This window comes from Mchenga conophoros, linkage group LG14 (genome assembly GCF_057382185.1).
Source record: "Mchenga conophoros isolate Kocher_MC1m ecotype Shallow Benthic linkage group LG14, M_conophoros_male_GT1.1, whole genome shotgun sequence".
NCBI classification, from domain to species: domain Eukaryota; kingdom Metazoa; phylum Chordata; class Actinopteri; order Cichliformes; family Cichlidae; genus Mchenga; species Mchenga conophoros.
The window spans coordinates 41,329,057-41,353,557 of record NC_140539.1 but is presented as its reverse complement, the minus strand read 5'-3'; the positions used below and the strand labels follow the sequence as shown (position 1 = coordinate 41,353,557).

At 38.8% G+C, this 24,501-nt stretch overlaps 1 protein-coding gene and 2 pseudogenes across 1 annotated transcript in view; all 3 read left to right on the top strand.

Annotated features, from left to right (window-relative positions):
* The window catches only part of LOC146560505 (extracellular calcium-sensing receptor-like), a 4,752-nt gene extending 1,375 nt beyond the window's left edge, over positions 1-3,377 (top strand). Inside the window, exons 3-7 of the mRNA XM_085244417.1 lie at positions 80-176; positions 299-422; positions 610-1,082; positions 1,162-1,242; positions 3,021-3,377. Coding sequence (XP_085100543.1) covers positions 80-176; positions 299-422; positions 610-1,082; positions 1,162-1,242; positions 3,021-3,377 — 1,132 coding nt within the window. The remainder of the gene's footprint in view (positions 1-79; positions 177-298; positions 423-609; positions 1,083-1,161; positions 1,243-3,020) is intronic.
* Positions 3,378-10,922: 7,545 nt separating this feature from the next.
* On the top strand, positions 10,923-15,742 carry LOC146560504 (extracellular calcium-sensing receptor-like; annotated as a pseudogene).
* A 1,217-nt stretch (positions 15,743-16,959) lies between these two features.
* LOC146560503 (extracellular calcium-sensing receptor-like) lies at positions 16,960-24,224 on the top strand (annotated as a pseudogene).
* Positions 24,225-24,501: the final 277 nt, after the last annotated feature.

The following is a 24,501-nucleotide window of genomic DNA, read 5'->3' as shown; positions in this document are numbered from 1 at the left end:
ATAACTGCAATTTTTGATAAAATGCTACAATACATAAATTCTTTGGCCTTTTGAAATATTTTATGCTACTTTGTGCTAGATTTATCAAAGTTGGAACATATGATGGTTCAGCACCACAGAGAGAGCAGTTGCAAATAAAAAAGAACACCATTGTATGGACAAAAGGACAGTTACAGGTAGGTCATAGTTATCCTCCACGTATTTGTTATGAAACTGTTCAAATTAACTTGATACACTATCTTAAATAGCAGAAACAACATATTGATGGCTATTTTACTTTTCTCTGTTCCTTGTTCAGGTTCCTGTATCTCAGTGTAGTGCTCCATGTCCCCCTGGCAGCAGGCAGGCCACACGCCAAGGAGAGCCCAAATGCTGCTTTGATTGTTTGCCCTGTGCAGATGGAGAGATCAGCAACCAGACTGGTAGCCCATATATGTTATTTATTATTATTTTTTTAAAGAAGATAAATAAATAAATTATTATGTAGTGCAATGAAGAAGGTCATTGAATTTAAAGATGGACACTTGGAGAACCATCAAGATATGTTGATATGCAAGGAAAACTTCCATAATGTTTACACACATATAGTTACGTTTTGTGTTCCCAAAGGTTCCACTGAGTGCACAAAATGTCCTGAGTACTTCTGGTCAGACAAAGAAAAAGTGAAATGTGTTGCAGGGGAAGAAGAATTCCTCTCTTTCTATGACACCATGGGAATCATCCTGGTTGCACTCACCCTGTTGGGATTCTTACTGACCACCATCATCACCATTGTGTTTCACAGTTTCCGCTTTACACCCATCGTCAAGGCCAACAATTCAGAAATAAGTTTCTTGCTTCTCCTGTCACTCAAGCTCTGTTTCCTGTGTTCTCTGGTGTTCATTGGTCAGCCATCTTGGTGGACATGTAGGCTCCGCCAGGCAGCATTTGGGATCAGCTTTGTCCTGTGTTTGTCCTGCCTCCTTGTTAAGACCATTGTGGTCCTCCTGGCTTTCCGGACTAATGTACCTGGTTCCAGGGGTCGGAAGCTGTTTGGTACATCCCAGCAGAGGATTCTGATCATCTGTGCGACAGCTCCTCAGGTAGGACGAACAGTCACTGTCATTTAAAGATCAGTTTGTGTGTTTCTGGTATTCTTCTATTATCCTATCCTCCCCTCAGATTTGTCTCTGTTCTGGCTGGGTGTTGGGAGCACCTCCCTTTCCATTCAGGAACCCAAACTACCAAGCTTTAACTGGAAAAGTGAGTATTAAATACTGAAAATATGACTTCTGTAATTTCTTTTCTTGATTTAGTTGCCATAAACCATCAGAAAAGATGAAAATGTCTTGCAAATGTATTCGGCCTCCTTGAACTTTTCCACATTTTGTCACATTACAGCCACAAACATGAATCAATTTTATTGGAATTCCACGTGAAAGACCAATACAAAGTGGTGTACACGTGAGAAGTGGAACGAAAATCATACATGATTCCAAACATTATTTACAAATAAATAACTGCAAAGTGGGGTGTGCGTAATTATTCAGCCCCCTGAGTCAATACTTTGTAGAACCACCTTTTGCTGCAATTACAGCTGCCAGTCTTTTAGGGTATGTCTCTACCAGCTTTGCACATCTAGAGACTGAAATCCTTGCCCATTCTTCTTTGCAAAACAGCTCCAGCTCAGTCAGATTAGATGGACCGCGTTTGTGAACAGCAGTTTTCAGATCTTGCCACAGATTCTCGATTGGATTTAGATCTGGACTTTGACTGGGCCATTCTAACACATGGATATGTTTTGTTTTAAACCATTCCATTGTTGCCCTGGATTTATGTTTAGGGTCGTTGTCCCGCTGGAAGGTGAACCTTCACCCCAGTCTCAAGTCTTTTGCAGACTCCAAGAGGTTTTCTTCCAAGATTGCCCTGTATTTGGCTCCATCCATCTTCCCATCAACTCTGACCAGCTTCCCTGTCCCTGCTGAAGAGAAGCATCGCCAGAGCATGATGCTGCCACCACCATATTTGACAGTGGGGATGGTGTGTTCAGAGTGATGTGCAGTGTTGGTTTTCCGCCACATATAGTGTTTTGCATTTTGGCCAAAAAGTTCCATTTTGGTTTCATCTGACCAGAGCACCTTCTTCCACATGTTTGCTGTGTCCCCCACATGGCTTTTGGCAAACTGCAAATGGGACTTCTTATGGTTTTCTGTTAACGATGGCTTTCTTCTTGCCATTCTTCCATAAAGGCCAACTTTGTGCAGTGCACGACTAATAGCTGTCCTGTGGACAGATTCCCCCACCTGAGCTGTAGATCTCTGCAGCTCGTCCAGAATCACCATGGGCCTCTTGGCTGCATTTCGGATCAGCGCTCTCCTTGTTCGGCCTGTGAGTTTAGGTGGACGGCCTTGTCTTGGTAGGTTTACAGTTGTGCCATACTCCTTCCATTTCTGAGTGATCGCTTGACCAGTGCTCCGTGGGATGTTCAAGGCTTGGGAAATCTATTTGTAGCCTAAGCCTGCTTTAAATTTCTCAGTAACTCTATCCCTGACCTGTCTTGTGTGTTCTTTGGACTTTATGGTGTTGTTGCTCCCAATATTCTCTTAGACAACCTCTGAGGCCGTCAAAGAGCAGCTGTATTTGTACTGACATTAGATTACACACAGGTGCACTCTATTTAGTCATTAGCACTCATCAGGCAATGTCTATGGGCAACTGACTGCACTCAGACCAAAGGGGGCTGAATAATCATGCACACCCGACTTTGCAGTTATTTATTTGTAAAAAAATGTTTGGAATCATGTATGATTTTCCTTCCACTTCTCACGTGTACACCACTTTGTACTGGTATTTCATGTAGAATTCCAATAAAATTCATTCATGTTTGTACCTGTAATGTGACAAAGTGTGGAAAAGTTCAAGGGGCTGAATATTTTTGCAAGCCACTGTGTATATCTATATGTAGGGATATATGTATAAAGAGAGGAATGAAAAATATTCATACAAAATCTCTCTGTATTCATACTTTTTAACATCATTAGATTGTTGTGGAGTGTAAAGAGCCATGGCCTCCTGGATTCTATCTGGTCCTCGGTTACATTGGCCTACTGGCCTTTGTCTGTCTTCTCCTGGCATTCTTTGGACGAAAGCTACCGGACACATTCAACGAAGCAAAGTTCATCTCCTTCAGCATGCTGATTTTCTGGGCTGTGTGGATTTCTTTTATTCCAGCTTATGTCAGCTCTCCTGGGAAATTTTCTGTGGCAGTGGAAATATTTGCTATATTAGCATCCAGTTTTGGATTGTTACTATGTATATTTGTCCCCAAATGTTACATTATTTTACTGCACCCTGAAAGGAATATTAAGAAAGGCATGACTGGGAAATATCCAAGATGAGCATTTTGTATTTTCAGTGTTTTTCAGAGTAATTAATAAAGTACTCACATTTGAATTTGAAGCTAAATAAAATACCATATGAGAGATGTCTTTTTTGTGTTTCTGAATAGTATTTTCCTTTTAGGCCTTTTTTAAAAGAAATATTTACAGTATGAGTACAAGTATAAAAAAGGACATGTCTAGAAATTATGAAAAATAACATGAAATAGGTTATCATAAAATAAAATGACAGTGCACTGCTGTTATTGAATATCAGTGATGGGTCAAGGATAACGCAAATATAAATATACAATTAGAGCTGAGTACTATCATAAAAAGAGGAGAGAAGACAAAGACAGCAACAACCAAGATACGTGAAACCAAATATCACAATCAAACAGGAAATGATGAAAAGAGAAATAATTAAAAACAGAGACAGGAAGACTAAAACTATATCAATTATATATATGAACACCGCACTGTATAGAAAACATCACCGCAATGAAATAGCCATAGAGTCAGCAATGGACCAGACCAGATCTGGTTCTGAGGGCCTCAGGGATTGTAAAGTTGGAAACTAAGAGACAGATTCACTGATGTTTTGCACCAATACAAACTGAGTTTTGGTGTAAAAGAAAAAAAAGAAAAGAAACTACTCTGGCTACTGAAAAAGAGAGCACATTGAAAGCGGTAGGAACTCTGAGATTTTTGCAACTGACCATCTCACAAACACATTTCTGGGAGTTTCTTTCTTGAGACCTAAAATATAGGGAGGGCAATATTTACTAACATTTGGCATATGCAATTTACTCCTAATCTTGCCAATATTTAATGTGAAATAAAGCATGCTGGAGGTTTTTTTACGCTTAATACAATGGCAGCTACTGTATTTCTGCACAGAGGAAGCACTGAAAGGATTTAAGAACTTGTGCTGAGAGTGAGATTTTTCTCCCAATCACAGGTGCACTCATGTCAGTTTATTTGGAATGCAAGATGAAGATGTGTTTTAAAAAGTGTCAGCTGCACGCTGATCAGCACTTTCTATCTGTTTCTCTCTCTCTAACACTCTCTCTCCCCCCTTCTCTCTCGCCGGGGCGGAACTCACTGTGGGTTCACGCCCTCGGCCCACGCCCTCGGCCCACGCCTTCGGGAAATGAGACACCTGGGTCTCATCAAGATGATCAGTATTTAAGCCTTGAAGTGACTGCTGTTCGTCGCTGGATCGTTGTCGACCACGCGCTAGTGAAAGCCAAGCTACAGCAAGTTCAGCTAAGTGTGTTTTTGGTGCATCGTATTTAATCACGTCTCCCTGTCTGCAGAGTTCCCTGGATTTCTCCCCATGTGATTCCCAAGTGGCGAGTGTTGGAGTGAGAGCATGTGATCGTGTGTATGGATTATCTGAAGAACGTGTGCTGTTCCCCTGGACTTCCCTGGAACCCCTTTTCCCCCACTCAGCTGTACATAGCACTCCTCCCACACCTTCTTGTATATACACCTGGTGAATTGTAAATAAACCTTTCTTGTGTGCATCCGAGCCCGGAGTCCTGCGCTTGAGTCCTCCTTTGAACCGTAAACAAAAAGGATAGGTTAAAGAAGTGACACGATTCAATTCAATTCAATTTTATTTTATTTATGTAGCACCAAATCACAACAAAAGTCGCCCCAAGGCGCTTCATAGATACAGAGAAAAACCCAACAATCATATGACCCCCTATGAGCAAGCACTTTAGCGACAGTGGGAACGAAAACTCCCTTTTAACAGGAAGAAACCTCCGGCAGAACCAGGCTCAGGGAGGGGCGGCCATCTGCTGCGACCGGTTGGGGTGAGAGAAGGAATACAGGATAAAAGACATGCTGTGGAAGAGAGACAGAGGTTAATAACAGATATGATTCAATGCAGAGAGCTCTATTAATACATAGTGAGTGAGAAAGGTGACTGGAAAGGAAAAATTCAATGCATCATGGGAATCCCCCGGCAGCCTACGTCTATTGCAGCATAACTAGGGGAGGATTCAGGATGACTTCAAGCTAAAACATATTCAGTTGAAAACTGGAGAAAGTGAAAGGTGAGAGCTGACGAGAGAGAAAAGTATTTTTATAAACTGCGACCACTCCTCCACCTTGGCCCGTAGTCCTCTGTGAGTTAAAATATGAATGGTCTGGCGGTAACAGTTCTGAGAAATAGCTAAACTCAACGTCACCTAGTCAGGTTTCTGTCACACAGAGGAAATCCAGATTATGATAAGTGAAAAAATCCTTCAGTATGAAAGTTTTATTTGTGTTAACCAGGGCAATCCAAGCAGGGGTCCATCAGGCTGGTGACAGCCACCCAAGGAACCTGTGTTACTGGCCGAAGATTCCGCAGATTCACTCCACTGCTGCCAAGAAAATAGAATAAACGTACATGTGTGGGCAGCATTGTTTATTGTTGTGTGAATATGTAGTTTCTAAATTTTTATTTAACTTTACTATGACTGCTACCATGACTGCTACCATTATATTGACTAGCAAAACCTCAGCCTACAGGCAGTTTTTGCCAGTGCTGCAGTGCTTTTTCAAAGTCTTCATTCCATATTTAAGGTTGACTCTAACAAAGTGGGTGACTTCACAGATGCAAATTAAGTTACAAATGAACAATGTGCATTGTAGTTGAGATGTGAATAAAACAAACAGAGAACATAAGGTCACGTTTGCGGATGATGATGATGAAATGAACATTATATATATGAAAATCAGATGAATTGAGATTTATATATTTTTTTAACTTATAGATGTTAACAAATGCTTTATGTGTAACCACGTTTATGCAAAGTTTGGATCAGATGGCCCACCCGTTATGGAAGGTATTTTATACATACATACACGTTCATACACTATGATCATTGTAATTGCGGCACTCTGGCTCTGTTTCACTCTTCTGTACCACCTTTAGGAGTCAGTCCAGAAACAGGTATTTGAAACGCGAGCAAGACTATGGGCAGAAATCTGTGCCATCAGAAACTGAATTTGAATAAGTTAAATTTGAATTTGAATTGCTCAGACTGAATCTGAATTGTAACTTGAATAAATGCTTTTGAAAACTGAATTTGAATTAGTCTAATTTGAAATTCAATTTATGGTTTGAAAATGATCATTACTAAATTGAAATTCAATTTTATATTTTGAAAAATGAATTCATTTGCTTTGAAACGGCATTTTATCCTTTAAAAATTCAGCTCTCGAATAATTTCAGTTTCACTTCTCACCATTCAGTTTCAGTTCTACAATTCAATTTCAGTTCCAAAATTCAGTTTTTTGGAACTTACATCCGGTTCCGGTTCAAGCACAGATTAATAGAACTACGTTTTACTAGCGGACCGAAAGTGTTACTGACGGGAATCTATAGCGTCTTGAGCAGAATTAAGACTTCAGAAGTCATTCGTCATGTCGAATGACCAGCGGATAAACTCTCAGTGTTGTGATATTTTGATACCATGGTAGCATTTACAGGATATTGTTTTATAGTGATATTATACAGGAAAACTGTTACTCAATAAGGCCCATTTACTAGTTGTTTTTCTCTTTCTCTGTGACCCAAGAATTGATGTGTAAGACTCACAGGCTGGTACCCCAAGGTCGAAAATACCACAGAGATGAGACCACTTCCTTACTCCCATCCTCCCTTCTTTATCTCCTAGAAAAGAGCTTGTTAAAGGCCAGGTGGTTTGTTTCAGAATTCACTAATGAAAGAACTCTGTATTCTATGTCTAGGAGTGTATTTTGCTGGAATGATCATAAATTGTAGCTGAACTGATAAACTACACAAAGGATACTTCTTTGCTCAGAAGGCAGGAAGACGTTTCCTTATTTGGTCTGTACCGGTTTGAACTGAGAATCTGCTGACACACGAACCTTTTTTTTCCTCTATATAAACTGTTGTATACTGAATAAACCTTTGAGTTGATTTTGGAAGAGCAACCTGAAGCAGTTTCTGTGTCATTTTGTTCTCCCAAGCTACTCCCGGCGCTGTAACTAACCTGCTGAACGGCATACCTGAGCTTACTTTGAATAATTAATTTTATACAGAACTCTGCTTATCGGTGCTCACGCCTTGGAGGAAACCCGATCCATGGAGAAACCCGGGACGGAGATTTCTTTCACTCAGGTTGGTAATAAATGTATTACATGTATAAGAACAAGCGTCATGTTAACAAATGATAGCCGTACAGTAACTTTTATGCTTATTGTAGCTGTTAGCTAAAAACGCTAATTTAGCGTAGTTTGCCCTGGATTCAGCTTTGACAAACAAATATGATCGACTGTTTCTAGTAGAATTCCAAAGTTGTCATCTTCTACCCTCTCAGAGTACCCCCTCTGTATGCTTGCAGAGACCCCTACAGTAGGGAAACATGCAAAACGGTGTCCAAACCTTTGTGTTTTAGCTTTATTTATGTCTTACACAGCATCCCAACTCTTTAGCTAACTTAATAACATTAGCTAAAGTGAATAGTTAGTATAATTCATTAGTGCAGCATTACTGGATCACCTCTGTTTGAAGTGATATAATATGATATACAACTATCACTGTTTAACTACCATAATAATTCTTAGAGTACTGAGTGCATGCTTAATTAGATTTTTTTTTTTTAAAAGCATACTGCTCCATTACTATGTTTGACAGGCTGAAGTTGTCGGGTCACCTCCTAAATCGACCATCTTTTACAGGTGTTTTGTGCCAGAAATGGAGTGTCCACTGAAGACTGAAGATACTGAATCTCTACGCCTTGCCATTGATCCCTCTTGTGCCTTCATCTAGACAAGAGACATTAACTTAACCACTGTCATATGCTCTGTACCTACATCACCTTCCCTGACAGTTGTAGCTTGGCTCATCTGAGGGTGAAATTATAAGAATGTGTTATTTTGCAAAGTGCTCTCTAGGGTTCCTAAATAAAATATGGCATTGAAGCCATTTCTTTTGAATTAATCCCTTCTTCTTAAATATAAGAACCTCTTCTGGTTTTAATGGCACTTTGGATTTCCTTACTTTCTGTTCCACTTCCAAACCCAAATAGATGCTGACAAGCTGCCACAGTAACATGGAAGAGGGAAAGAAGTTGGAAAGGACTACAACAAATAAACCTAATGCCTAACAATGAAAAATGTAAAATAAGAACAACAACAATAATAATAATAATAAAGATAAAAGATGAAGTAACAAGTTTTTAGTTTCTTGTTTATTCCAAATGATCATCCAGATGTCTGTGACATGTGATGACAAACACCATAATGGAAGGCCTTAGTCATCACATGCTTAAACTCATCATATATTTTTGCATATGCTGAACAGGCAGTCAGACATGCTGTAACTGTGTGGTAGAAAACAGCATGAACACCATACGGCAGGGGTCTCAAACTCCAGTCCTCGAGGGCATGGAAAAGTTGCATGACACTGGCCCTTGAGGACTGGAGTTTGAGACCCCTGTCATATGGAATATGACAGCTGTGGTTGAGCTGCATGAAGACTCTGAAGTTTCTGTTCTCTTCTGGCAGGACAGTAATGTGGCCTTGTCCTGTGAGCCACTGTAAGGATGTTCTTAGAGTAGAACTGGACTGTCACCGGCCTCAGGCTCTTCACCCCTTTTCAAAGACAAAGCAGTCATTTAGATAAAATATTAGATATTGTTTACCTGTAAATGCACAAAGAGAATTTAGAAATGTAATTATTGTCAAGAGTGAACAAGCGCTGACAGTGTAACCTATAGCTGTGGCCAAACGTTTAGAGAATGAGAAGTGTTGTTTGCTTATTTACAAAGTTTACTGTTTCAGTTATACACTTCAAACAGAGGTGATCCAGTAATGCTGCACTAATGAATTACACTTTAGCTAAAGTTATTAAGTTAGCTAAAGAGTTGGGATGCTGTGTAAGACATAAATAAAGCTAAAACACAAAGGTTTGGACACCGTTTTGCATGTTTCCCTACAGTAGGGAAACATGCAAAACACCCAGTTTATCTGCAAGCATACAGAGGGGGTACTCTGAGAGGGTAGAAGATGACAACTTTGGAATTCTGCTAGAAACAGTCGATCATATTTGTTTGTCAAAGCTGAATCCAGGGCAAACTACGCTAAATTAGCGTTTTTAGCTAACAGCTACAATAAGATAAGATAAGATAACCTTTATTAGTCCCACACGTGGGAAATTTGTTTTGTCACAGCAGGAAGTGGACAGTGCAAAAGTTATGAGGCAAAAATTAGAATAAGCATAAAAGTTACTGTACGGCTATCATTTGTTAACATGACGCTTGTTCTTATACATGTAATACATTTATTACCAACCTGAGAGTTTATCTGCTGGTCATTCGACATGACTAATGACTTCTGAAGTCTTAATTCAGCTCAAGACACTGTAGATTCCCGCTAGTAAAACGTAGTTCTATTAATCTGCGCTTGAACCGGAACCGGATGTAAGTTCCAAAAAAACTGAATTTTGGAACTGAAATTGAATTGTAGAACTGAAACTGAATGGTGAGAAGTGAAACTGAAATTATTCGAGAGCTGAATTTTTAAAGGATAAAATGCAGTTTCAAAGCAAATTAATTCATTTTCAAAATATAAAATTCAATTTCAATTTAGTAATGATCACTTTCAAACCATAAATTGAATTTCAAATTAGACTAATTCAAATTCAGTTTTCAAAAGCATTTATTCAAGTTACAATTCAGATTCAGTCTGAGCAATTCAAATTCAAATTTAACTTATTCAAATTCAGTTTCTGATGGCACAGATTTCTGCCCATACAAGACCAGGTACTTTTGTTCCAGAAAAGATTAAAATGGCAACACACGGTCAAAAAACTGTGTTGCTTCTAGCTTATCCGACTCCCCGACTACTTAAGCATAAATACTTAACAACAAACATGTATATTTCTTCTTTTAATCATTTTACCACTACCAATAAACTATTCTTTAATTGCTCTAAATTGCTTCATCTTACCATGATGATTGTAAAACTCAGAGAAATGGATAGAACAAACGGAATCATTCTTATTAATTTCCTGTGTTTTTGTTTTAATATGTATGACATATTTTATTTTTGTTACCCCTAGGATGACAGTGTTTCAGTTTAATAACTCAAGGTTCAGGTGAACTGTGTTGCATGCAGTTTGCTGTGATTGGGTCATCTTGTGATGACTCACACGAAATGATGTAATGTCAAAAAACATGGCAGTTTTTAATGCACCTCATGAGCCTGTCACAGACTCTGTTGGAGGAGTATTTTTCTCAGCACACATAGTTTTTATGGGGTTACAGTGGATTATGCATTGCACCCTTTTTGATAATTGTGTTTGGCTGCTTTTTTGTATCTTTACTTGTCTTTGTATTGTTTGCGCTGATGTTCCTCAGACTGTAGGTGAAAGAAAACTACTGAGTGTGGAGGGAGATGCTGTGACACAGCCTGGTTTAAGGATCAGAGAAGTGAGAAACGTTAGTTCTAATTTACCTCAGTGTGTAAAGCTGGGAGGCAGCGAGCTCTTAGCCTTGCACTCTGATGGCGATGTTGTCATTGGGGGTTTTTTTCCACTGCATGTTGCATCTAATCCACAGTACAGCTACAACAGCAAACCCCAAACTACACCTTGCAGCCGGTGAGTGCAAAGGTACTGTTAATATCTGCTGATTTTGATACTATTTCCATGTTCCTATGAGGTTGATTTCTGTATGATAAAATAAATACTTTTTCCACTTTTAATTAATTCATTCATTTTTTTGAAGCTTTTATCAACGGGGCTTTCGTTGGATGATGGCTATGATATTTGCAGTGGAGGAAATTAACTGTAATTCAAGTCTGTTACCAGGTGTTAAACTAGGCTACTGGATTATGGACAGCTGTAACCACATCCATAACAGCCTGCAGGCTCTTCTGTCCTTACTCGGTCACTCTAAAGCTATCAGCAGTGTGGTAGAAAACACAGCAGAAACTGACAGTGGTATTGAAATGGAAGCATTAAAGACTGGTGAAACAACACAAAAGGAAAGAATGCTAACACAAAAAAAGGGCTGTATTAAAGCTAATACCACAATGCTGAATAGTCTTAAAAAAACTGTAAATGACATAAAAGTAAATGCAACAGAAGAGACAAAAGCAAACCAGTCATCCACATGTCTGTATTATTCTCCTGTGCCTGCTGTGATTGGTCTTGCATCCTCTTCCCCCACAAGAGCTATAGCTCAAACACTTGGACCTTTTAACATACCACTGGTAATACACCACACAGCTTTGTTTTTTAATGTTATATACTTGATTTGTGTTTTCTCTCAATGATAAAAATGAACTCACTTTCCATCTAGGTGAGTTATTTTGCCACTTGTACCTGTCTTACTGACAAGCGCTTGTATCCATCATTCTTGAGAACTGTGCCAAGTGATGTCTTTCAAGTTAGAGGTCTTGTAAATCTTGTCACTTACTTTGGTTGGTTCTGGGTGGGCACACTAGGCACAACGGTGAGATCAAAATCTTTTTTAAGTGCTATGACATGACTTATAAATCTTTCATATATATATATATATATATATATATATATATATATATATATATATATATATATATATGTGTGTGTGTGTGTGTGTGTGTGTGTGTGTATTTATTTATTTATTTATTTTTTCAGGATGACTACAGCCTTTATGGCATACAAGCATTCTCTATTCAATTTAGAAAAGAAGGTGGGTGTGTGGCATATCACCGCACTATCCCAACATCACCCACAGTGGCTGAGATAAAAGAAATAGCAGACAAGCTGCAGAGTTCAACTGCTCGGGTTGTGGTGGTGTTTGCTACAGAAGTGGAACTGCTAGATCTGCTTTTAGAAGTAAGTATGTTTGTTGATTTATTATGTGATTTAAAATAAAACTTTATACTCACATTTTTTTCACATTTTTGATTTTATAAAACTATTATAAGACAGAAACTGCAACATAAATTGTGTCTGTTTTCATGATTACATAATATTATCCAGCTTGCTAGGAGGAATGTGACTGGGATACAGTGGATAGCAAGTGAAGCTTGGGTTACCTCTAGCCGGCTAGCCTCACCTGAATTCCACCCTCTCCTAGTGGGAACACTGGGGTTCTCTTTCCCCGGAGTCAACATCCCAGGCTTTCAAGAGTTTCTTTTGAATGTCCGACCCTCTCCCAAACCAGGAATGGAATTTTTCAATATGTTCTGGGAAGAACATTTTGGTTGCAAGCTAGAATTTGAAAGCCAAAGACCCAAAGACTATGAAGCAAATATTGTTGATAACTTCACTGATATGTATAGTTTTCACTACAACAGGAACGGAGATGATTGTTTATTTAATGGGAGAGTGGAGGAAAAACCCGTGTGCACAGGTTCAGAGGATTTGCGATACACTGACAGCAGTTATAGTGATGTATCTCAGGTTAGAATTTCCTATAATGTGTATAAAGCTGTGTACACCATTGCTCATGCTCTTCACAAATTTTTGAAGTGTGACTCAACAGGACTAAATGAGGGATTATGTGAGATGCACAACTCATTTGCAAATGGTCAGGTAAGTGAAATTATAACAAAATATACCATGAGGATAATGTATACTTTATACTTTATTGATCCCCGTAGGGAAATTCCTCTCTGCATTTAACACATTCACTCAGGGAAGCAGTGTTAATGTGATCTCATGTGTTTTTGTAGGTTTTTAAAATATTTTCTAATGATCTTTTCTTGTAGTTTCTTCAAGATCTGAAAATGGTGAATTTCACTAACCAGTTTGATGAGAAAATATACTTTGACTCGAATGGAGAGCCAGTCCCGCTTTATGACATTGTTAACTGGCAGGAGAGCAGCAAGGATAAAATCAGGTGGAATGTAATACTTCCGCATATAATTGAACAGTGAACGTAATCACCAAAAATATGCAATATTTCTATTTCATGATGCAGTTCTATTGCATGTATTATTTGGTTAGAATGCATTTTGAAATAATTTACCGTTTTTTATCATAGCTTTATCAAAGTTGGAAGCTATGATGGTTCAGTTCCACAAGGACAGCAGTTGAAGATAGTGAAAAACACTATTGTTTGGACAAAAAAGCAATCTCAGGTACGTCAGAGTTAACCTCAAAATATTTATTTTTGTGCCTTTAAATTATTTTTCTTTTACTCTGGACAACAATCTCATAATTCCACTATGTGAAATAATGAAGTTTCCAATCCAATCTAGGATTTCCAATCATGCCAAAAAGTTGGTTCTGTTAATCTGGACATAGTGTTTTTAGTGGGAGAAATGTTTCATCACTCATCCAACTGACTTCTTCAGTCCCACCTGACTGCAGGTTTCCTTACATCTTTCACCATTTTACAATGCTGTGATTGCAGCCATTCCCCAACTCTGCGAATAGTATTCATGGCCATTGATCAATGATAAATGATAGACAATTATTTGATCAGTGGTTGTTGATCAATTGTGAACAACCACATATTGATGATCAAGAAACTGACCTCACAGCCCGTTGTTCATTCAGTGGCTAGTTTCAGTCATTGTGCAAAGGTACTGTTTACAAGGTAAGGAACCCTGCAGTCAGCTGAGACTGAGTGACAAAACTTTTCTCCCACTGAAAACGTTACATCCATGTCAATTTTTTGGAATTTACATACCTGGATGATTGAGCATACATCAAGATATTTCATTATGTCAACTCTTAAGGACAAAACAGACAAAACAAAACAAAAAAAACAAAAACAATACTCATTTCTTCATTTGTTTTTTTTTTCTACTTAAATGGGGAAAAGTCTTTGATACACCATGTCAGTTTGTTAGAAACTGCATATCGATGCCCGTTATTAAACCTTTCTGTGTTCCTTGTTCAGGTTCCTGTATCTCAGTGTAGTGCTCCATGTCCCCCTGGCAGCAGGCAGGCCACGCGCCAAGGAGAGCCCAAATGCTGCTTTGATTGTTTGCCCTGTGCAGATGGAGAGATCAGCAACCAGACTGGTAGCCTATATAAGTTCAAACACACAAACAAACAATATCCTCCTTTAGCATTATGTAGTGCAATCAAGAAGGTCATTACAGTAACAGTTTTATTTGTTCCCAAGGTTCCAGTGAGTGCACAAAATGTCCTGAGTACTTCTGGTCAGACAAAGAAAAGTGAAATGTGTTGCAGGGGAAGAAGAATTCCTGTCTTTCAGTGACACCATGGGAATCATCCTGGTTGCACTCACCCTGTTGGGGATTCTTACTGACTACCATCATCACCATTGTCTTTCACAGTTTCCGCTATACACCCATTGTCAAGGCCAATAACTCAGAAATAAGTTTCTTGCTTCTCCTGTCACTCAAGCTCTGTTTCCTGTGTTCTCTGGTGTTCATTGGTCAGCCGTCTTGGTGGACATGTAGGCTCCGCCAGGCAGCATTTGGGATCAGCTTTGTCCTGTGTTGTCCCTCCTTGTTAAGACCATTGTGGTCCTCCTGGCTTTCCGGACTAATGTACCTGGTTCCAGGGGTCGGAAGCTGTTTGGTACATCCCAGCAGAGGATCTGATCATCTGTGCGACAGCTCCTCAGGTAGGACGAACAGTCACTGTCATTTAAAGATCAGTTTGTGTGTTTCTGGTATTCTTCTATCATCCTATCCTCCCCTCAGATTTGTCTCTGTTCTGGCTGGGTGTTGGGAGCACCTCCCTTTCCATTCAGGAACCCAAACTACCAAGCTTTAACCTGGAAAAGTGAGTATGAAGAACTGAAAATCTGAATTCTGTAATTTTATGTTTTCATATTGCCATCAACCATCACAAAGCCAGTAACACACAGTAACATAGAGGAACCAAACATAATGATTTAAAATCTCAGTGTATTCATTCTTGTTTGAAATCCTTAGTCTTGTAATTTATTTTCTTGATTTAGTTGATATTGCCATGAACCATCCAAAAAGACGGAATTATCCATATCTGTATCTATATTTATATATGTGGTAAGAGACAAATAAAAAATATTCATAAAAATATCCTGTTTTTATACTTGTTTAACATCTTTAGATTGTGGTGGAGTGTAAAGAGCCATGGCCTCCTGGGTTCTATCTGCTCCTCGGTTACATTGGCCTACTGGCCTTTGTCTGTCTTCTCCTGGCATTCTTTGGACGAAGCTACCGGACACATTCAACGAAGCAAAGTTCATCTCCTTCAGCATGCTGATTTTCTGGGCTGTGTGGATTTCTTTTATTCCAGCTTATGTCAGCTCTCCTGGGAAATTTTCTGTGGCAGTGGAAATATTTGCTATCTTAGCATCCAGTTTTGGATTGTTACTATGTATATTTGTCCCAAATGTTACATTATTTTACTGCACCCTGAAAGGAATATTAAGAAAGGCATGACTGGGAAATATCAAAGATGAACATTTATATTCTCAGTGTTTGTGAGAGTAAACAATTTATACAGTTATCATATTTTAATGTGAAAAAAAATTAAATGTCATATTAGCATTACACTATTGTTAAAAGCTTTTACTTTCCAACCTTGATTTCAGCATTTACTCTGTCCTTCAGGGAGCATTGTTTAAATGTTAGACATAATGAAAAGGGGGGTTAAGCCACCATAGAGAACCTTTTTTAAAAAAAAAAAAAAAACATTTGAAACCAGGCCAATTTTCTAATTTAGTTATTGTTATATGAACTCACAACTGGTATTGATACTGCACAAACATTTTTCTTTAACTATTTTAAAATTTACTGAAGTCTTTCAAACACAGAAACCATTTACTTCTCTAAAATAAAAGACTAGATATGATGTCTGTTGACACACCTCTCAAGATTTTCACAATGTGTTTTTTCCTATATACAAATAAAGAATTATAAGAAATGTTATACATTAAATAACCTTGGACGTTTTCCTTATGACAGCTGGGATAGGTTCCAGCACCCCCAGCGACCCTGAAAAGGATAAGTGGACGTGAATGGATGAATGGATGGATGGATTTTCCTCATGATGTGTCTTTTCTTTTCGGTCAGCACAGACGAATTTTTAAATAAATTAACCCAGTTATTAAGTCTATACCACTAATATTCTTTTCTAGACATTCACTGCGGAACAGCTATATGTCTTCAAAATATAAAATAAGCTTCTTGTTATAATACATATTTATGCACTTTATCTACTTGTACACTGTACTCCAGTTATTATAACATAATTTACCTACAGCTTAGTCAATACAAAGCTAAAATATTATTATATAATAATGTATTTGAATTAGTCAAGAAACACTCAACACTGAATAACTGACTGGAGAGACTGACAGCGGTGTTTCGGAGGATCACCAGGAGGCAAAGCAAAGTGGTGATCTTACCAGGAGACTGGCATAAAACTTTTCTGGAAATTGATAACAGAGGTAGGTGTCCTCCTCTCCAACTGGGAAAGCTCAGACTGACACTGGGGAAATGGAGTCTGTTCAGACTCTGCAATAGCTGGTGCTGACTCTATAACTGAAGTTGAAAACTTTGAGGTTGTAGGAGGTTGGTGATCTTTCTGGGTTCTGGAGAGAGACATTTGGGGAGCACAGATAGTTTTAAAAGAGCCCACCAACAATCCAGTATCACAGCAAAACGTGTAATAAACATGCCGGGGTCCATCCCTCAGGTCATCTTTCAGTAATAAGAGCAGAACCCCCTGCTCTTTACACAGTGAACCAAATTTCCATTTGGTATTGGGTGGGTGTGGCCTTATCTTCCGTAGCTTTATTCTACAACACCTATTTCTATAGTAGAATGTGTAAAAATGTGTGTTTTAAAATTATGAGGTATTTGTGAAATATATAAATAATGATGTACACCTGTATTAAAGATAAAAATTCACTTCTAACATGAGCCAAGCATTTCTTTAAACTTGATTAAATAGCAACCTATTTTCTAAAGTAAATTTTTTTAATGCTCTAACTTTTATTTTTGTCTATGTCAGTCAATTGTGATTTCCCCCCCTTCATTTTTGTTATGTTTGTCTTTTTAATGCATTAATGAACAGCATTAATGGTTACTATTAAGAGCAAGTAATACAGGAAGCAAGCCATCCATCCAACAAATAAAAGCTAATGCTGACTACTTAACACATGCCACACAAAAGAAAAATAATTGCAGCAAATGTGCCTCATATCAGGAGTTTAGTTTTCACTGACAGTATAGATCAATTCAGCTACAGATACAACTTGTCGTATAAGTTAGTCAGCTATGCGATGCAACATTTGGGTCTCATTTAAATCACACAGCACTTGTAGCCAGTGTCAAGCTGACTTATGGAACTCTGCTCTATGTCTCGCCCACACAACAATAAAATAAGCAAAAAATAATCCAGACTTTTGGGACTTGCTCTGTGTCTTTGGCTTTCTGAAAAATATGACATAATCAATATATTAACATTTACTGCACATGTGTGAGCAGAATTGTTCATTACTGTGTGAATATGCAGTTACATATTAATTTACTATTTTTGTTACAGTTAAATGAAGTAAATATATACTCAGAAGCCATGAATAGAATAAATATTTTGTTATTAACTTCCCATAGCTTTAAAATAAAATATTTGTGACTTTGTCTTTTATTCTTGTCACCTCTAGGAAGACAGTGTTTGAGTTTTGTAACTTAAGGTTCATGAGAATCATGTCAACCTATCTCTGATTGGGTAATGTCATAATGACTCATCTGGAACAATGCAGTGACTCAAACATCTGAGCTTTTAACTCACTTCATTGGCTTGTCACAGACGCTGTTGGAGGGCCATTGTTTTCAGCATACAGTTTTTTATGGGGTTACGGTCAATTATGTATTCAGCCCTTGCTGGTAAATGTCTTTTAATGCTTTATCTGTTTTGTAATCCTGTTTACATTGTGTTCTCTGACGTTTCTCACACTGTAGATGAAGGAAAACCACTAAGAGTGGAGGGACACTCGATTAGAAAAGAAGAGGTTATGAGAGAGACACAGCATAGTTTAAAGATTGGGGATGTGAGAAGTTCTAAATCTAGTTTACCCGATTGTGTAAAACTGGCAGGCAGTGAGCCCTTAGCCCTGCACTCTGACGGTGATATTGTGATTGGAGGATTTTTCCCTCTGCATTATGTTGTGCCAAAACCACAGCAAAGCTATAACAGTGAACCCCAAATTCCACCTTGCAGCGGGTGAGTGTAAGGGTATTATAATCTATGCTGGATCTTCATTTTGGTTTTTTTCTCCCTTAGATATGAATGAATGAAATATCAGTATTTTATAAAAACTATATCAGTTGCTATGCTGCTATGCTATGTTTACATGGAATTGTGGCACTGTGACTGATGAACAAATGTAAATTATATTTATATTACATAATTTTTTATCATAATTTTTTTTAATTAATTTAATTTCTTTATACTAAAAATTTAAATACTTCCATCCATCTTCATCCGCTTTGTCCGGGGCCGGGTCGCGGGGGCAGCAGCCTAAGCAAAGAGGCCCAGACCTCCCTCTCCCCAGCCACCTCCTCCAGCTTATCCGGGGGAATACCAAGGCGTTCCCAGGCCAGCCGAGAGATATAATCTCTCCAGCGTGTCCTGGGTCTGCCCCGGGGCCTCCTCCCGGTGGGACATGCCTGGAACACCTCACCCAGGAGGCGCCCAGGGGCATCCTTGTCAGATACCGAACCACCTCAGCTGGCTCCTTTCGATGTGGAGCAGCAGCGGCTCTACTCTGAGCCCCTCCCAGATGGCCGAACTTCTCATCCTATCTCTAAGGGAGAGGCCAGCCACCCTTCGGAGGAAGCTCATTTCTGCCGCTGTATCCGCGATCTCGTTCTTTCGGTCACTACCCACAGCTCGTGGCCATAGGTGAGGGATAGGGACGTAGATCGACCGGTAAATTGAGAGCTTCGCTTTTACACTCAGCTCCCTCTTCACCACGACGGACCGGTGCAGCGTCCGCATTACTGCAGCTGCAGCCCCAATCCGTCTGTCGATCTCCGGCTCCTTCTCCCATCACTCGCGAACAAGACCCCGAGATACTTGAACTCCTCCACTTGTGGCAGGAACTCATCCCCGACCCGGAGTGGGCACTCCACCCTTTTCCGGCTGAGAACCATGGCCTCAGATTTGGAGGTGCTGATCCTCATTCCTGCTGCTTCACACTCGGCTGCGAACCGTTCCAGTGCGAGCTGGAGGCCTTCACCCGATGAAGCCAACAGAACCACATCATCTGCAAAAATCAGAGATGAGATTCTGAGGCCACCAAAGCGAAAGCCCTCCGCCACTTGGCTGCGCCTAGAAATTTAAATACTTTTTAAAAAAAAAAATGTCTGCAGCTTTCATGAAAGACCCTTTCGATGGATGATGACAATGGTGTTTGCAGTGGAGGAAATTAACCATAATTCAAGTCTGTTACCGGGTGTTTAAACTAGGCTACAGGATTATGGACAGCTGCAACTACATCCATAACAGCCTGCAGGCTCTGTATTCTTTGCTCACTCACTCAAAAGCTGTTAGCAGTGAGGGAGAAAAAACAGCAGAAATTGAAAACAGTGGTATTGAAACTAAGCAATCAAAGACTGTGGCAATAACAGCAAGTCAAAAATACTAACCATACTGAAAGAGAGAAGTGCTGAAGTTAAGACAGCAATTCAGCACAATCTTGGAAACACTGAAAATGACATAAAAGTAAATGCAACAGAAGAGATAAAGGCAAGACAATCTTCCACATGTCTGTATTATTCTCCTGTGCCTGCTGTGATTGGTCTTGCATCCTCGTCCCCTACAAGAGCTGTAGCTCAAACACTTGGACCTTTCAATATACCACTGGTAATTATCTGTACAACTTTGTTTAATAATGTTATGTGTTTGGTTTGTGTCTCAATAATATAGAAAGAACTTGCTCTCCTTCTAGGTGAGTTATTTTGCCACTTGTACCTGTCTTAGTGATAAGCATTTGTACCCATCATTCTTGAGAACTGTGCCAAGTGATCTCTTTCAAGTTAGAGGTCTCGTAAATCTTGTCACTTACTTCGGCTGGTTCTGGGTGGGCACAATAGGAGCTACGGTGAGTCCAAAACATTTTTAAATGCTACAATGGGACACTTTTAGACAGCAACATGGTTTATAAATGCTTTCTGTATATACATTTCAGGATGACTACAGCCTTTATGGCATCCAAGCATTCTCTAATCAGTTTAGAAGGCAAGGTGGATGTGTGGCATTTCCATCTCTCTATCCCAGCATCACCCACAACGGTGAAATACTAGAAATGGCAGATAAGCTGGAGAGCTCAACTGCTCGGGTTGTCGTGGTCATTACTGCAGAAGTAGATGTATTGCATCTGTTCTCAGAAGTTAGTATCTTGATTGATGTATTTTGTAAATAATAACATCTTAATTAATAATGTAACAAATCCTATTTTGGGTATTTTTAAGTATATACGTGAATAGTCTTCACAGTTGTTTATGTTTGCCTTTCCAGCTAGCTCAAAGGAATGTAACAGGGATACAGTGGATAGCAAGTGAAGCCTGGTGACCTCGAGCCGGCTGGCCTCACCTGACTTCCACTTTCTCCTGGAGGGAACACTGGGCTTCTCCTTCCCTGGAGTCAGCATTCCTGGCTTGAAAGAGTTTCTTTTGAATGTCCGACCCTCTCCCAAAACCAGGAATGGAATTCATCAATATGTTCTGGGAAGAGCAGTTTGGGTGTAAGCTGGAGTTTGAAAGAGACAGAGCCAAAGAATATGAAGTGAATACTCTGGAAAGATTGAATTATATGGATACTTTGAATTACAAACTAAGCTCTCAAAACAATTCTAGCTATATGGTTGGGCTTACCGTTGGACCAAAAAGATTGTTTAATATGTCAGCTGATAGAAATTATGCAGGTTCTTTGGCAAAACCTGTATGCACAGGTTCAGAGGATCTGAGACAGACTGACAGCAGTTTATAGCGATGTATCTCCGGTCAGAATATCCTATAATGTGTATAAAGCTGTGTACGCTGTTGCCCATGCTCTGCACACTTTCTAAAACTGTGACTCTGTGGGACATAATAAGGGGTTGTGTGAGAAACACAGATCATTTTCGAATGGTCAGGTAATTGAAACAATCACAAAATATCCAAATCATAATTCATGTGATTTTTTTTTCTTTCGATTTTGTAATTTTTAAAAAATATATTTTTTGTTTGTTTCGTTTAATATTTTATTTTTATAATTCTCTTCTGATGTAGTTTCTTCAACATCTGAAGATGGTCAATTTCACCAACCAGTTCAATGAGAAAGTATATTTCGACTCCAATGGAGAGCCAGTCCCTCTCTATGACATCATTAACTGGCAGAAGGACAGCAAAGACAAAATGAGGTTTAGTATAACTTTTAAGTGAACATTACATGTGAAAATACTGTATGTATTAATCCTAATTTGAACTATGAACACCTACTCTAAAAATTGTCGTAGATTTAACTGTCCATTAAGCTGGAGTGAATAAATAGGTGTTTTAAATTACAGTTTTTATAGCGCAGGTAGTGTAATCATTCCGGGTACAGAATTTAATGTCCATAACTAGATTGGTTGCTGCTAATAGTTCAATGATAGTTTATGTTGGTTAACTTGTGACAGAACCAACAGCTCAATGGTTAAGAAGGAAACTAAACCAAAAAACAGTTTTGGGGAGGTCACTTTAGGCTTCAGCAACGAATATAATGTTTACAAACATGGAAAGACTGTCATTTCACTTTCACTCATTGTATCTTTTAATTCAATAAAAGGACTAGATGTTACAATCCCTGATAATGCATTTCTTCAAATGGAGAAAGTCTTGAGGGATGGCTACTATGAGGAAAGGCAGCCTGGAAACTTTACCAGCTGGGACACATCGTTGTGTGCCTCAACTTCACAGGGTGTTTCATTATCACAAGCTATTTTGCCATTTTTCAATAAAAATCAATCATATCATATCAAAATCATATATAGATACATATATAGATATATGATTGATTTTTACTCTAATCTTTAAAATGTATTTGTTATTGTCACTGTAGAGGGTGTTCAAAAGGGTGTAACTAATGCACTGTGAATTCATGGACAATTTTAAATCTGTGACACTTTGTTAGAATAGGTTTCTGTGGACAAAGTCTTTTATGTCCTTTGAAAGATCTGTCTGTTACAACAACCATGAACAAGAAGTTATGGGTATTTACTTTATAACCCAAAACTTTGGTTTGGTTTTATTCTGAAATATTTTAAGCTAGATTTATAGAAGTTGGAAGCTATGATGGTTCAGCTCCCCATGGCCAACAGTTGCAGATAATGAAGAACACTATTGTATGGACAAAAGGAAGAGAGGCAGGTAGGTTATAATTATTGTAAATGTATTTCTTATGCCACCTTAAAATTAAACATTTTTAAGCTGTTGCAAATTATTTGATCAACTATGTCAAATACTCAGTAAGAAAATATTACAACCTATTGATTCACATTATTATATCTTTTTTCTGTTCCTTGTTCAGGTTCCTGTATCTCAGTGTAGTGCTCCATGTCCCCCTGGCAGCAGGCAGGCCACACGCCGAGGAGAGCCAAATGCTGCTTTGATTGTTTGCCCTGTGCAGATGGAGAGATCAGCAACCAGACTGGTAGCCCATATCATATTAAAGAATGAAAATGTTGCACTGTTAAAAAGTATTGAAAAAATATTGATTAGTTCCTGAATTTTAATCCACATATGTCTTGTTGTCTTGTGTTCTCTGCTCCCAAAGGTTCCACTGATTGCATAAAATGTCCTGAATACTACTTGTCAGACAAAGACAAGGTGAAATGTGTTCCAGGGAAGAAGAGTTCCTCTCTTTCTATGATGCCATGGGTATTATCCTGGTTGCACTCACCCTGCTGGGATTCATCTTGACATCCATCATCACCATTGTGTTTCACAGTTTCCGCTTTACACCCATCGTCAAGGCCAACAATTCAGAAATAAGTTTCTTGCTTCTCCTGTCACTCAAGCTCTGTTTCCTGTGTTCTCTGGTGTCATTGGTCAGCCGTCTTGGTGGACATGTAGGCTCCGCCAGGCAGCATTTGGGATCAGCTTTGCCCTGTGTTTGTCTGCGTCCTTTTTAAGACCATTGTGGTTCTCCTGGCTTTCCGGACTAATGTACCTGGTTCCAGGGGTCGGATGCTGTTTGGTACAGCTCAGCAGAGGATTCTGATCATCTGTACCACAGCTCCTCAGGTGGGAAAGATATCAAACTGTCAGCAAATTATAATGTCAGTTTTTGTAGCCACTTTCTGTAACTATTATTTTATGCTGCTCCAGATTTGTCTCTGTGCTGGCTGGGTGCTAGCCGCACCTCCGTTCCCATTCAGGAATCCAAACTACCAAGCTTCAACTGGAAGAGTGAGTAGGAAGTACTAAAACACTAATTGTTGCAATTTCTATTCTTGGACGTTAATATCACTAAGTTATACAGTAAGATGTCTTCAAATACCTATAGAAGGGGACTTCAGTGATTAGTGTAGACATCAGAGCAGAAAACAAATAAATCATATAAAATGAACCATTTCTCTGTATACATACTAATTGTTAGATTATATTAGATTGTGGTGGAGTGTAAAGAGCCATGGCCTCCTGGATTCTACCTGCTCCTTGGTTACATTGGCCTGCTCGCCTTTGCCTGTCTTCTCCTGGCATTTCTTGGACGAAAACTAAGCAACGAAGCAAAGCTCATCACCTTCAGCATGCTAATTTTCTGGGCTGTGTGGATTTCTTTCATTCCAGCTTATGTCAGTTCTCCCTGGAAAGTTCTCTGTGGCAGTGGAAATATTTGCTATATTATCATCCAGTTTTGGATTGTTACTATGTATTTTCATCCCAAATGTTACATTATTTTACTACGACTGAGAGAAATATCAAGAAAGCATGACTGGAAAATATTCAAGATGAATTTTTATTTCTATTTCAGAGTAAAAAAAAATAAATTCTTATATTTTAATGTGAAAAAAAGAAAAACTTTGTGTTTATTGTGTGGAAAACCCAGTTGTGTTTAAGTTTAATACTGTAGTAATCACTTATAATGTTTGAATGTGAAAGTAAATAAAATATCATCTGAAACATGTTTCAGTGATTCTGGATGTTTTTCTTCTCTTGTTAGTTCTGTTACTTGTTTTAACTAAAATTA